Consider the following 15,910-nt stretch of genomic DNA (forward strand, 5'->3'; position numbering starts at 1 on the left):
CCACTTTGAAGTTAAAAATGTTAATTATACTTTTCATCTTTGAATATACGTTGTATTTTTGTCCGCAGTCTTAATAATTATGATAATTAATGATAAGACCGATTGGCTTTCGTGGGTGGTATAATTTAAATTCCTGGCTGTATCTTTTTGACAGCAATTGATCTTCAAATTTAGTTTGAATATCATTATTTTTTTTGTTAAAAATTGTTTTTTGTCAAGTTGTAAATTATTATGATTAACAGGAAGATCTCGCGGCTTTCTACTGAAACAGATGTGCATATTTTTAAGTACTTTAGTTTTCTCTTTGCTTTTTTCTTTGATTTATGTCTAAATGAATCCTCTCTTAGTCTCAATGCTGACTCATCTGATGCCTTTTCTTTTGTCGGATCCAATATTTTATCACCACACGTTATACCTATTTCATTTCCCGGGTCGAATTTTCCCGCCCAAAATGAGGTAAGAGTGGGGCTGCAATGGGAAGACTTCTAGGAAATTGCAGCTCAAAACTCTTACGTCTTTTTGGGCTGCATTAGGCTTCCAATGGGGGGTAAAATGGTGTAAGAGTGAGGGGTAAAAAACAAATTAACCCCCACTCTTACATGTTTTTGGTCTGTCAAAGGGGGTAAAATGATGTAAGAGTTCGGGGGTAATTCCTCCATTACCCCCAAACTCCTACCTCATTTTACCCCCCTTCACAGACCCAAAAAATGTAAGAGTGTGGGGTTAATTTGTATTTAACCCCCTGACTCTTACACCATTTTATCCCCTTTGTAAGACTAATGAAGCCCAAAATGACGTAAGAGTTTGGAGCTGCATTTTCCTAAAATATCCCACCATTGCAGCCCTACTCTTACAGCATTTTACCCCCTCTGGACAAATCACCTCCTCACTCTTAAACAATCTTACCCTCTTGACGGTATATATATATATATATATATATATATATATATATATATATATAAAAAATAATACCGGTTAGAATTGCCTCCTCTCAACAAATTACCCCATCACTCTTACATCATTTTACACCCTCAGAACAAATTACCCCCAAACTCTTAAACCACTTTACCCCCCTTGGCAGCTCAACTCTTACCTCATTTTACACCCTCTGAACAAATACTCCTAACGCTTACAGCATTTTACCCCCCTTGGCGGCCCACCTCTGACATCATTTTATCCCTCTGAACAAATTACCCCTTCACTCGTACACCATTTTAATTCCTACTCCTATTGCAGCCCATTGCAGCCAACTCTTACATGCAATTTTAGTCAGGGTAGGTAATTGCTCAAATGTCCTTCCGTTGCAGACCATTGCAGTTCTCTGAAATGGCAATTTCAGTCAGGAGGCTAGTTCCTCAAAAGTCCTCCCATTGCTGCCCATTGAAGCCCACTTATACCTGGCAATTTTAGTCAGGGAGGGTAATTCCTCAAATTTCCTCCCATTTCAGCCCCTTTCAGCCCACTCTTACATGGAAATCTAGTCAGGGAGGATAATTCTTCAAAAGTCCTCCCATTCCAGCCCATTGCAGCCCACTCTTACGTTGCAATTTTAGTCAGGGGGGGGGTTAATTCCTCAAAAGTCCTCCCATTGTAGCCCAACTCTTACATCATTTTATCCCCTCTGAAAAAAAATACCCCACACTCTTACATCAATTTACCCCCCATAAACAAATTACTCTCCACTCTTACAACAAAATAGGAGAATTTTAGGGAGGACATTCGACCCAGGTTTAACCCATTTATTTTGCCAGTGTATTACGAGTTGCTTGTTTCTAGTCTTTCTCACGCAATCAATGGTCGATGCTGGCTGGATTAAAAACATGAATAATTTTCGCAAACGGGCTCCTTTGGAAGATGAACGCTCTTAGGTGTAGGACCTAGTGAAATTGCAGGACAATTAAATACCGTCTAAATCATAGCGATGATAACTAATTATGAAAGTATGAGAAAAGTATTTGAAGTGTGTTGAGACAGTTAAGCAGTCCAAGTCAAAAGTATTAAATAACACGCAGAATTAACTAATAGATTAATGATATAATGTTAATTAATAAATAATAGTGTGATGCGAGTGTAACCTACTCAATACCAATATTTGACTACGATTTAATATTAACCTTATTTCGATCAGGCAATCTTCCAGAAGTTTGCTCGGAACGCAAGAAGCCTTTTTCTTCTATTCGAAGGTTGAACAGAAATGTGGGCTGTATGTTATTTTCTACGAACATGGACTTCGCATAACTATTTCTGTCAAAAAACTCGAGAAAGCAAACGAGAAAGTCTTTGAAAGAGGTGACATACTCCAGGTGAATTTGACCAACTTTAAAAATTTTCACGCGATTATCCCAATAATTCACGGAAAAAAACATGATTTACAGCAAACAATTTTTCTATTTTTTTTCTTCAAGCTTAACTTATCTGTTTTGGTCACTGTTTGTTTAACTGTTTAATTATGTGACAACAATGTACGTTTTAGTAAGTGAACAGTGTTTCAACACCAGCTATGAGCGGTACAGCAAATGTGCAGAGTTCCAGGAGGATTTCAGATCAGCTGCTGAACAAGTTGCCAAACGGAATGAAAAGAGCCCAGACTACCTCCAATTGCAAGTGGCAGTAGTGTATGGACACAGTGAGGGTACCTACTTCAAGAACCGAGGACTGTATGGACCAATGAATGTCCATATATATGTTGAGGGACGTCGTCATATGATATCAGGTACAAAAGTGAGACCACTTTCCTCCTCATAACCCCGCCCGGGTCGAGGCCGAATGGTTATCTTGTAAGAACTTGCAAGTTTCTGGCAGAAACTTACAAGGCGATGCATCGCCTTGCAAGTTTTTCTTCCAAAACTTGCAAGTTCTTACAAGTTTGCCATTTGACTTGCAAGTTCTTACAAGTTAACCATTCGACTTACAAGGCGCTTACAATTTAACCATTCGACTTACAAGTTACTTACAAAATAACCATTCGCACAAACACACACACATACACGCACACTTACACACTCAAATACACGCACATATACACACGAATTTACACATACACATGCTCACACACACGCACAAACACACATACACAAAGATACGCACCAAACCGTAAATAAAACGTTGCATGACATGAAGGTAAACGGATGTTTGGAAAAAATAGAATTGTGTGAATTGAAGTGTAAAAAAAGGTTAAAAAAAGAAGGGCCATTAAATTTTTTTGAGAGAATACTGACATATGACCTTGAAAAATTAATCAAAGTCAATATTTTGGGAACATTTTTAAAAGAGCGATCTTGAAGAAGATAATTGAGATCTACTTTTTTTTAATGGAATTGCAAAAGGAACTCTCTTGAATTGATACAAATTCAAAAAGTAATCATATTGTCTACTTAGGTCGAATTATATTAAGTTATCCAAACAGAGCAACTAACTCCCGCGCGCTTTCTACGTTAAATGACTGAATGTTAAATTAAATTAACCAATAAGAGTTGAGCTCGACCGGAATGAACTTGCAAGAAACTTACAAGTAAGCCATTCGCCTTGCAAGTTCTTACAATTTGGCCATTCGCCTTGCAAGTTTTTACAAGTTAGCCATTCTACTTGCAAGTTCTTACAAGTTAACCCTCTTTTGCAAGAAACTTGCAAAATCTTTAAAGTTAACCATCTTTCGCATGAAACTTGCAAGTTCTTACAAGTAAACCGTTCGGTCTCAACCCGGGCGAGAACAAAATCTTTTTATTGCATTGAATGTGCCGGCAAAGTTAATGCTTAATTTTGCACTGATAATGGTCATATGCTATAGTCATGTGAGATATGTTGCTATCCTTTATATTTTACAAACATCCGTTTCATGATTAGGATGTTTGTAAAATATAGAAGACGGCCCATATCTCACATTACTATAGCATGTGACCATTATCAGTGCAAAATTAAGCTTTAACTTTGCTGGCACATTCAACGCAATAAAAATCCCGGATCTGTAATTAGTTATTCTAGTCACTGCAGTGACAACAATAATTGTTCCGACCCCTCTTGAGAGGGACCCGGGTCGATACCGAATGGTTAATTTGTAAGAACTTGCAAGTCAAACGGTTAACTTGTAAGAACTTGTAAGTCGAATGGCTAACATGTAAAAACTTGCAAGGCGATTGGCTAACTTTTAAGTTTCTTGCAAGTTCACTCAGTTCGAGCACAACTGTGATTGGTTAATTCAGTTTAACATTCAATTATTTGCCATAGAAAACGCGTGGGAGTTAGTTGCTCTGTTTGGATAACATAATACAATTCGATCTAAGAAAACAAAATGTTTTTTTTTGAATTTTATCAAATCAAAAGAGTTCCTTTTGCAATTCCATTAAAAAACTGTAGATCTCAATTAATACCTCACGATCAGTTTCTTTAAAATGTTCCAAGAAAATTGACTTTGATTGAATTTTCAAATTAGTATGTGAGTGGTTTCTCAAAATAATTGAGTTGCTCTTCATATTTTCACCTTTTTCATAATTTAATTCACACTTTCCAGATTATATTTTTTCCAAACATCCGTTTACATTCATGTATTGCAACGTTTTATTTACGGTTTAGTGCGTATGTGTGTGTATGTGTGAATGTGCGCGTGTGTGTGTGCGTGTATGTACGTGTGCGCGTGGGTGTCTGCGTGGATGGTGTGTGTGTGTGTGTGTGTGATGTGTGGTGTGTGTGCTGATGATTAACTTGGATGTAACTTTTACGTCGAATGGTTGATTTGTAAGAGCCTTGTAATGCGAATGGTTAACTTGTAAGAACTTGTAAATCAAATGGTTAACTTGTAAGAAATTGCAAGTTTTTGGAAGAAAAATTTGCAAGGCGATGCATCGACTGGTAAGTTTCTGCCTGGTAAGTTCTTACAAGATAACCATTCGGCCTCGACCCGGGGAGGAACTACATACTCAAATGATTTTTTTCGTTCAGACAATTTTCGACAATCAATATATTAATCGTAGAAAGTTGAGACTGGTATCATTAGAAATCTCGTCCAGCGAAGAACATGAAATTATAAAATTTTTTTATTTTCATTTTATACAGGGAGTTATCGATGTTTAAACTTCTGAGAAAAGTAATAGTGAATTCCGTTGTTTTTATTCACATTTTCCGGAATTTTTGCCTAAACATTCGACAATTTTGCAAAAATTTGTTAAAATTTTTATAAATCGGGCTGTTGATTCTGTCATAAAATACAAAAACGTAATGTTGATTTTTTTTATTTAATTTTTTTGTCGAAATTTCGGGCTAAGTATTTCAAAATTCAGCCTTTTCATCAAAAACAGCACGTAATAAGCTTCTTTAGTCCACTTTGATTGCATTTGCCGGAAGTACACCCCCAAAAAGCACCACTAAAATCTTTTTAGACTCATAGAGTGGCTATTCCTACTTCTAATTTCGTTGAGAGTGCTCTGTAATTAGAAATTTGCCTTTTTTTGCTAACTTAACTCTTTGATTACCAAAAACGCAGAAGCTATTTTTTAGTTTTTAACTAACAAATTATTTATATCTTTAACATTAATAAAATTAAGTGTTCCTATTGGACAATAAGCATTAGCAGGGCTGGTTTTAGACCAATCTTGGACTCTTACAATCCAAAAAAAAAATTCGGATTGTAATCAGTCCGTCTTTTTTTAATAAATTGATTTTTTTATATTAAACAAAGAACAGACCTTGTCAATAAAAATGCGTTTATTATTTTACTTGAAAGTTTATGGTTGTTCGGATTTCTAATGATACTTGATTTTTAAATAAATTGTGGCTTAAAGAACTTTTCCTCTGTTTTTTTTCTTAATAAACAACAAAAGCTTCTCCTTTAAGTGATTTAAGATTCATTCAAAATTGCTGTTTTAAGCCTTAAGTTATTGTTTTCTGGCTTTGATACAACTAGACTTCAGATTTTTTTATTTTCAGATATTTGCCATCTTTTCTCGTTTTCTAATGTTGTCACAATATCACAATATTTACAGTTCTCATATGACAATAATGGCCTTCACAATACAACAAAATTGAACATATTCAAATCCTGGAAAATAAAGTCTATACTTTTAGTGGCGTCGATACTTCTTTCTTGAAGACTTTAATTGAATTTTTTGTTTTTGTAATTAACTGTTTTTTTTTAAAATCGTGTTTTTAGTCGAAGGGAATTTCCTTTATAATGACAGGTTTCATTGGCTTTTTAAAAAAGATTAGATGAGCCAATATTCTGATATTAGTCGATAACTCATGGAATTCATGACTTTGAAAACAGTTGATTTCCAAAATAAAAAAACTTTAGATTTTCGCAATTTTGTTCTTTTTATTGTGTTTCGGATACCTAGTCTTGTTAATTACAGGTCAAATATGACCTTATTGGTGTCAAAGCGAGCTGTCAAAAAACTTAGTGTCACAAAACAAAAATTTGGAAAGAATTCATTATGACCTTACTGGCTTCGACACGATTTTTCACAAAAAGTAAAATAATTTGATTTTTGTCATCATTGACGTTCTTTTTGTAGACGCAAGACTTACTCTAGATAATTGCTTACTCTGGATAGTCTCAAGGGCTTCTCTTGAACAAACAAACGAACTTATTTTTATATTTTGTTTTGTAATTAATAGCTTTCATGACTTTGGAAGTAACTTTGTTTAGAAAAAAATCAAAAGTATTACTTTCTTTTGCCCTTTTTCTTTTTTGTCTACTTGTTACCTGGTCTCATTAAACAAAGACCACATAGTACATTATCGGTGTCTGACAAAGGCGCAATCAAACATCTTTTGAGGTCCAAAATATGGCGTTACGGCTTCAACCGCGTTCTCTGGCAAGTTTTAATTGAATTTTTGTTTGTGGTCTGTTTGTTGTTTTTTTAGCCGCATTAAAAATTGAATAAGGACAAGTCTTAAAACACTTCGATAGAAGCTATGGTAATTTTACCCTGTGGCGTATTTTTCCAGATTTTTAGTGATTTTCATTACTGTGAAATTAATTGATGAAAAAAAAGAAACCATTTTTTTTAACTTTGCTGTTTTTGTTCTTTTTCTCTAATTGTTACCAAACGTTTTTATGGACTGGTTCCATATTTTTTCTGGTGCCTTATAATCTATATTTTTTAGTTTCAGTTTTGTCTGTCTTTGTACTTTGTATTTTCATATTTTGTATATTGACTTTGTTATTAAGTTTTGTTTTTTAAAACGGACATAAATTTTTTGATGTAATAAATATTTATTGTTGTTTGATTTTGCTGTGCGTCTACACTCGGTTTCATAATATTGGCATATCCCATCGATCTAGTGCTTCAGTTTACAATCCACTGAGTTTTTTGCTGTGGAGGCTGTCTTTTGTTCAAACACTATTTGTTTGAAAAAAACTTGGTTTTTTTGGGTTTTTGGGATTCCCAAAAAAAAAGTTTTGAGTTGTCTATCTGTTCCTCATTTGGCAGACAATTATGCGAAATTATGGAAGGGCGGAGTCGGAGCCTTATGTGCAATCGCACATTACCGAGCCTTCTTGTTAATTATAGATCCGGGTGAGAATCTGGAAGGGGGACGAAACTGTTTCGCTATACTTCCATCATCCAAATCCCGAAATGAGAAAGCCTAAGGGAATCTAAGACACAGGCAAAGTCCCATTCTATATAGCCAAATTAAAAGAAAAGAACAAATCAGTGAGAAACCAAAAAAACTCGAAAACTCTCCAAATTTTTACCGAATTCAATTGCGACAATTTTATATCTATGATTAGCTATAAATTTAAACTGAAACTAGAGTCAAATGTCCTTATTATAGGATTTGTGAAGACCTTAATATATGAGATTGCGGTGCAAGACAGCATTCAAAAGTGACTTCGGTTTCTTGCAGTCGCCAAAATCATTGGCAATGAACTCAAAGCGTTGATCAGCTTTCTTTGGTACTTTATTCCACTGCTGAAATATTTGACTTTTTACTATACATACCTGGTCTCATTAAACAAAGACCACATAGTACATTATCGGTGTCTGACAAAGGCGCAATCAAACATCTTTTGAGGTCCAAAATATGGCGTTACGGCTTTAACCGCGTTCTCTGGCAAGTTTTAATTGAATTTTTGTTTGTGGTCTGTTTGTTGTTTTTTAGCCGCATTAAAAATTGAATAAGGACAAGTCTTAAAGCACTTCGATAGAAGCTATGGTAATTTTACCCTGTGGCATATTTTTCCTGACTTTTAGTGATTTTCATTACTGTGAAATTAATTGATGAAAAAAAAAGAAACGATTTTTTTAGCTTTGCTGTTTTTGTTCTTTTTCTCTAATTGTTACCAAATGTTTTTATGGACTGGTTCCATATCTTTTCTGGTGCCTTATAATTTATTTTTTTAGTTTCAGTTTTGTCTGTCTTTGTACTTTGTATTTTCATATTTTGTATATTGACTTTGTTATTAAGTTTTGTTTTTTAAAACGGACAAAAATTTTTTGATGTAATAAATATTTATTGTTGTTTGATTTTGCTGTGCGTCTACACTCGGTTTCATAATATTGGCATATCGCATCGATCTAGTGCTTCAGTTTACAATCCACTGAGTTTTTTTTGCTGTGGAGGCTATCTTTTGTTCATAGACTATTTGTTTGAAAAATACTTGGTTTTTTTTGGGTTTTTGGGATTCCCAAAAAAAAAGTTTTGAGCTGTCTATCTGTTCCTCATTTAGCAGACAAATATGCAAAATTATGGAAGGGCGGCGTCGGAGCCTTATGTGCAATCGCACATTACCGAGCCTACTTGTTAATTATAGATCCGGGTGAGAATCTGGAAGGGGGACGAAACTGTTTCACTATACTTCCATCATCCAAATCCCGAAATGAGAAAGCCTAAGGGAATCTAAGACACAGGCAAAGTCCCATTCTATATAGCCAAATTAAAAGAAAAGAACAAATCAGTGAGAAACCAAAAAAACTCGAAAATTCTCCAAATTTTTACCGAATTCAATTGCGACAATTTTATATCTATGATTAGCTATAAATTTAAACTGAAACTAGAGTCAAATGTCCTTATTATAGGATTTGTGAAGACCTTAATATATGAGATTGCGGTGCAAGACAGCATTCAAAAGTGACTTCGGTTTATTGCAGTCGCAAAAATCATTGGCAATGAACTCAAAGCGTTGATCAGCTTTCTTTGGTACTTTATTCCACTGCTGAAATATTTGACTTTTTACTATACATATTGTACCAAAACTGCAAAGAAACAACTCTAATCAAAGCTGAACAATTGACTAAAGGATTACGAAAACAAAAACCGTCCAAGCAATCAATATCGTAAGATATAAACTCAGAAAAATATTTAGGTTAATTTAGAACTCGTTAGAACTTCAATGAGACCTGTCAGTAACAAAAAACATAAACACAAAAAAAATAATAAATTTTTAGTGCCAAAGCCAACAAAACCATTGTTCGCCCACACACCAGTTCAGACAACATCATAAATTCATAATTGAAACAATTGAACCGCAGTCAGTATATTTTGCCAGAAAATCTCGAAAAAAAAACAAAAAAAGAAATCAAATGACTGCGAAAAACAAAAGCAAAAAATTGAATCCAAAAGCCGAAAAATCCACATCTAAATGCGAATCTGGTTGATTCTAAGCAGCCGCAATGAGACTATGAATAACGTCGATATCCCCTCAGAGTTACCAAATCCCTTAAAAGTTGAGAACGATTATTGGGCGAAATTATCAACGAATATTAAAAACTTCAAAAATGTGAAGAAAATCAGTGTTAAAAGTGAAATGCTAACAAAATTGTTTAAACCTATTCGAAAACTATTCGAAAAGACGCTTGACGGGCTTTCTAGTGATAACACTCGCAAGTCTCTGAAATTGCAGCTTCTTTAAAAAATGACAACAGTGTTGTCAAAAGTTTCTGACTTTCATTTTGATCCAGAGCTAATTCAAAAATGCATTCTGAATTTTCTTCTGATTCAGAACTAATTCAGAATTGCACTCTGAATTTTCTTCTGATTCAGAGAAATTCAGAGGACATAGATTCTGAATTTTGCTCTGATTCAAAGAGGTTTCAGAATCAATACAGAAACTATTCTGAAAACGTTCTGAATCAGTACTGAAAGTTAATTTTATTCTGAAAATGTTCTGATTCAGTTCTGATGCTGACTGAATGGAAGGTACGGGTAATTAATATATCGCAAATAAGTTGCATATATCGGTGGACAAAAATTGACTGCATGAACAACAAAAAGGAGTTGAGCATATAGTTCATCCCCCACAACAGGGGTCGGAACAATTAAGAAAACGGCAATGTAGCCTCATTGCCAATTGGCGGCGTGGGAGCTCTGAGGATGTCTAACAGCTGATTAATGGTTTTGGCGAAGAAAATATATTGGGGAGTAACTAACAGTCATAATACATCATAACAGAGAACTGCTTTCACATTATAGCGGCGCGTAAAAGGTTTCAGATATAATCTGTCAACCGCCAACCCTACTGCTCTACCCCCCCCCCCCCCCCGTGTCCATATCATTTCTTCAGCCAAAGCTTTATATGACCTTCAATTGCAATTAATATGGTATTTGACATAAGACGTTTCAATGTTACCGAGCACATGCAACTTGAGGGGATATGTTTTTTGCTGACAAACTTGGAGGTCAGGGATTTCAATATTGTTTCGAATTTGTTTTTCGCTTTAGATGATGCGGACAGTGGGGCTGTAGAGTTGGTAGACTGGACATACCAGATGATATCTCCTCAGCATCTCCAGATAGAAACAATTGCCCAGTTCCTCTACCTCAAGTGGAATGTCAGAAGAGTCATCCTCGGATACTTTAAAGACATTAAGTCCGAAACAGCACAAGTTAGTAAAAACAGCAAACCATAGTATTCAAAAGATTATTGGGTCAAAAAATTTCAGAAGAGATGAGAGAAGAAATGAGATTAATTTAAGCTGAAAATTTAGCTGAATCTTGGCTGAGACCCCTACGTTATTTTGAGATGGATTAAATTTTACAAAAAAATTTTTATAAATTAAATGTTACAAGTACCCACGCGGAAGTTCGAATTGCATATAAAGCAAACCTTGTTGGTGGGAGTTACGCTGAACATATTATTTTTCATGAAGTAAATTTTAATCAAAAATCAGACTGGCCAGTGTAAATAGTGACATCAACAGAGTACTGGTCATCCTAAAAAACAGAATGTCTTTAGACTGAATCAGCACTGATTTGCTCTGGGACCAAACTCCGGGTGAAGATTGGGTTTGAAAAACGTAAGAAACGTCAGAAGTTATGAGTAAAATTCTCCCTCCCCTAGCAAAGTTTTGTTTTCAGAAATTTCGCCTTCAGTTTTCGCACTTCTCTCCCGATATCATTGTGTGCATGTCCTCTCTCAAAGAACTGGGCGAACTGGAGGGCTTGGAATACGACACAGTCACCATATTCAAAAGGGTATGTGAGCCAGGATATCTCCATTTGAGAGTAAAACCGTTACAATAACTGCGCTAAATTTCTCAAACTGTTTTTGATAAAGCAAATTTAGGAAATAGCATAGTGTAGTCTTGGGTTGATTAAAAATATTCTGAAGCGAATTATTACACTGCAAAGGCAGACTTGAACTACCTCCGTCAATCTTGATCGAAACTTCAACTTATTTCCGTTTTTGGAAAATTGAATTTTTGGTTGCACATGACAAACTGGAATAATTGTCACTTGAAACCTTATTTTGGTATTGATTTGTCATTTATCTTGAGTGTTTTGTGATGGTTTTGCAAAAAATTGATCAAAAGTGGAAACATAAAAGATTGAGATCCTATCAATGAACACCTATCTTCAGAAACAACTCATAGTTTGTGCAAATATAAATGGATTCAATTCCTTTCGATTTGGATCCACAAGCACAGATCTGAGTCACAGTAACAAAATTTTTCGCAAATAATAATAACAACAAAGCAAATTTTCTGCCTTGTTGGCATCTTTGAACTTCGGCCCTATCGGGTCATTTTGTCATTTCATTCCATTGTAAATGATAAAAACGGCTTCAATTTGGTAAGGAAAGGAATTGTTATTAAAAATCAAATTCATCAAAATAAGTCAAACCAAAATTGTGTTACGAACCGACTGGGTTGTTTTAGTTTTTTCCCCCTCAAGTTTTGAATTGATTTCTTTTTGAAGAAGACTAACATTATCATATAGCACATGTTTTCAGAGTATAAATGGTAGATTTTGTATAAATCTTTTAAAGCTAATATCTCCTTGACGTTTGAAATTTTTATTTGAGTGATTCACGGTGAATAATACGTTCAATCGAAGCGCGATGATTTTTTTAGACATTTCATACAATATGCAGCTACTGGTTATTTCCGGCCATTAACTGCTCTCCAAAACATTCAAATTTTTTCAGTTATCCTTATTGGCTGAATTTCTTATCCTTATTGACCTTAATGCTGAATATGTGAGACAAAATAAGGCGGCTGCAATTTTTTAATTTAGTGATAAAAAATATTTACTGAGTTTGCATGCTCTGTTTCCCCAACGAAAATAAACAGTTAGTCTTCAGAGCGTCGACAATGTTTGTTGCCTTGCATTTGCAATACTTTACCACCTTTGTCACGCAACCGTTACTACAGCACAAAGATGCGATGATAATTTAAATCTTCATATCAAGGCTTTGCACCGTGGCTTAAATTATGCTGTTGTTTGAAATAAGATCATAATGAGAGATCTATTTTTGATCAACTTTATTTGAGTTAATCTTGAAAAGCTACAATGAGAGCAGTGATAACGACAGAATATGCAAGATGTGAACAAGTACTTTTTCATCATTAGTCGGATAGTTAAAATTTTTTGGAATGCGTAAAGAACAAAAGGCATCAAACAGAACATCAAGATGATTTGAGAAACCTTTTTGAGCAAGTTTTAGTGATTGAAGATAGATCTACAGAAAAGAAATACTTAATTAAAGTAAACAATTGTTCCTTTAATTGTACCCAGAAACATAACTAGTTTGCAGTTGAAACTTTTAACATAAAACTTTTGACATAAAGCGTTCTAGCCCTCTGATGTGTCGGCGCGTTACTGAATTGTGTCCAATAGCAGTCCAGGGATCAGTGGCGGCCCTCTTTTCAGAAATTTTAGCATTTGGCTGTTCAATATTTCCTCATTTTTTTCTACTAAAGAAAAAAGAATATGAGGCCGACAAGAAAGAAAGTTATGTGATCCCGATCCCGGAGCAAGAAAAGTCAATTCTTTTTCAACAATAAAAATGTCCCCTGGCCTGCATTTTTTATAAGTTTATTATTATGATAATTTCATTGGTTTAAGGCTAACTTTTGCCATTGATCCGCTTTAATTACCCTCACTTTGTACTTTGATTTGGCAGGAGATTTCTCATTTTCTTTTCTTGAGACAAGATACATTGAACAGCAGTCAGCTATCTTTTAGCAATATTTATGGAAGTAAACTTTCATGGTTTATTTTGATAAGATCTAACCATGATTTTATCAGGATTTACAAGAGTGTTGGTGTTTCACGTTCTTGGCAAGATGTTTCAAATTTTGCTAGATGTGTCAGGATCATGCTTGTCTTATCAAGGTGTATCAACTTACGACTCACTGGGACGACATTAGTTTTTGTATGTTCTCTGTTGAATTGCACTGTTTTCCTTGCTTACCAACGCTTCAATTCCAAAAGCTCGTGCGCATTCTGACGACGATGCTGCAGTAAGTACTGCTATGTACGAGGAGTTCCAATTGGAGCTACCAAATTATATACTAAAATCCCTAAAACAATAATCAGTAGACGTCAAACCTCTTCCTTAACGAGAATTTTTTTGGATAATTTGGTCCTGGAACCAGCGTTCTCGCTTAGAACTAGTTTGACTTTCTGTGATAGGCTAGACAAGATCTCCACACAATTTGTTCAAAATATTTTTCGTGAAAGTTGTTTGTAATGCAGGAGGAAGATTACCTTGAAGTTTTCCGCATATTAAACAGTTGAATATTTCAGGAAGAAATTATTAAAAGCTGAGCGGTTGGCTTTCACATACCCACATAAGAATGTAGAGATTTTCTGCTGAGCACAGACTTGAAGCTCGTTAAGTCATTTCCGATTTTGTCATCGACACTCTTCTTGGGTTATGTTCATTTTGAGATTCGAAAAGGACCATCAAATTCGAAGTATTGAAAGTGTATCACACATTATTGTGCCTTTTGGTGCCATCAAACAGTTTAAAATCACATATTCTTTAATAGAGTTAAATTTGGTTTCATATTTCATAACACAGAACGGAGAATATGAAGCACTTCTCGTCTTCTTCTTTTCAAAGCTTTAAAAAAGTTGAATTACAAATGACTACTTCATGTTTTCAGTTTGAAATATCCAATGGTTTGAAATATCTAATCCCTGTTTTACTCTGCTTCCCCTTTCCTAACTGAAGCAAAGAGATGGTATTTACAAGAGCATGATATAAATCATGAGGTATACCACAGTACGAACTCAAATTTTTGTAGGGACCTAACCATTTTCGTAGAACCCCGGGGTTGAAGCTTTTTGGGTGAATTGTTGTAAGGAATGCGGTGAATGTGGTGAAAAAAGTAATTCACCACATTCCACCGCATTTCTTACAAAAATTCACCGCAAAACTCAACGCATCTCTTCTAAACAATCCAAAAAAATATCATTGAAGTAAGTGACAGATAGCGCAGTGGAATACAAAGTTGTATATATACATCAGACGACAGGTTCAAACCCGGATACGCAAGTTTTTTTTTAAGAAATCCGCTGAATGTGGTGAAAATAGGTAATTCACCGCTTTCACCGCAATTACGACGCAGAAGTATACCCCAAGAATTCCGACTTAGTAAAAAACAAGCGAAAAATAGATTCATAAAATGAACGAAATTAGGAGACAAGCTTTGTATCCTGTTTTTTGCAAAAGTGGTTACGCCATCATTGCGAAACCGAGATACTTTAAATTTGTAAAATAGGTGACAATTCTTGCAGCACGTTTCCGCTCATTTTAGGCACCTATTTTTCGCAACAAATTTACCTCTAATTTGCAATTGAGCCCAATTAAACGGCTTTTGGGCATGCAAAGGTAATTCAAAGCTTTATTAATTGAGCATGCAAAAGTGATATCAAGCTTTTAGAGTGATTTAAAGATAGAATTATCGAAGAGACAAAACATATTCGTTTAGAACTTTTGGTTAGTGTTGGTTTTTAATGGAAGTCACTTCATATGTGATATACAGCGTTTTCTCCAGTACCATCGCAACAAATACACCACAAGGATGGAATTTTCAAGAAAACACAAAGGGAATGAAAACTCATGGGCAAACAAAGAACTATTTAAACTTTCATTTAAAATTTTAATATATGAGTATCAAATAAAACTGCCATTGTAATGTTTGTGTTTAAAATTGCACTTGTAAGTATTTGCATCTGAATTTAATATTTATGAGATTTATTTATATAGAGAGAGACATTTGTTTATTTATTTTGTTTGTATTTTTTTTTAAATTATCCCAAAGCAATGATGCATGATTTAAAAAAAGCCTGAAAAACCATGAAGAAATAGTGAGGCAAAGATCAGGAATATCAGCTGATGCTATTTTCATTTTTCATTACCCTGATAAAAAAACAGGTATTTTTCAAAAATGAATTTATTTGTCAAAATTTCTGGAAAATCCCTAATAAAGTCTTTGAGTGTTGCCAGTTCCGTTTCCTGACCTAAAACTCGCATCAAATTAAAAGATTGTGATAAATTTGGGCCCTACATGGTATATTATTAACCTGTAAAACACTTTTAATCAATTAATTGCTATCAATTAATAAAAGCGCATTAAGTTAGGTCTAATTGAGGATTATAAATAAATTCAGTGCATTAATTTGATATATTCAGTGCAAAATCGAAGGAAGTTACCTTGTGTTTGAAAAAAAAGATACAAAAATC

The 15,910-nt window shown here is 34.6% G+C and overlaps 1 protein-coding gene across 1 annotated transcript in view; it reads left to right on the forward strand.

The window, feature by feature from the left end:
- Positions 1-15,910, forward strand: part of LOC142339895 (protein disulfide-isomerase 1-like) — a 34,012-nt gene that overhangs the window by 6,774 nt on the left and 11,328 nt on the right. Inside the window, exons 2-4 of the mRNA XM_075390227.1 lie at positions 2,474-2,713; positions 10,657-10,820; positions 11,293-11,409. Coding sequence (XP_075246342.1) covers positions 2,474-2,713; positions 10,657-10,820; positions 11,293-11,409 — 521 coding nt within the window. The remainder of the gene's footprint in view (positions 1-2,473; positions 2,714-10,656; positions 10,821-11,292; positions 11,410-15,910) is intronic.

The sequence above is a fragment of the Convolutriloba macropyga genome, chromosome 5 (genome assembly GCF_964194025.1).
Source record: "Convolutriloba macropyga chromosome 5, txConMacr16.3, whole genome shotgun sequence".
NCBI lineage: Eukaryota > Metazoa > Xenacoelomorpha > Acoela > Convolutidae > Convolutriloba > Convolutriloba macropyga.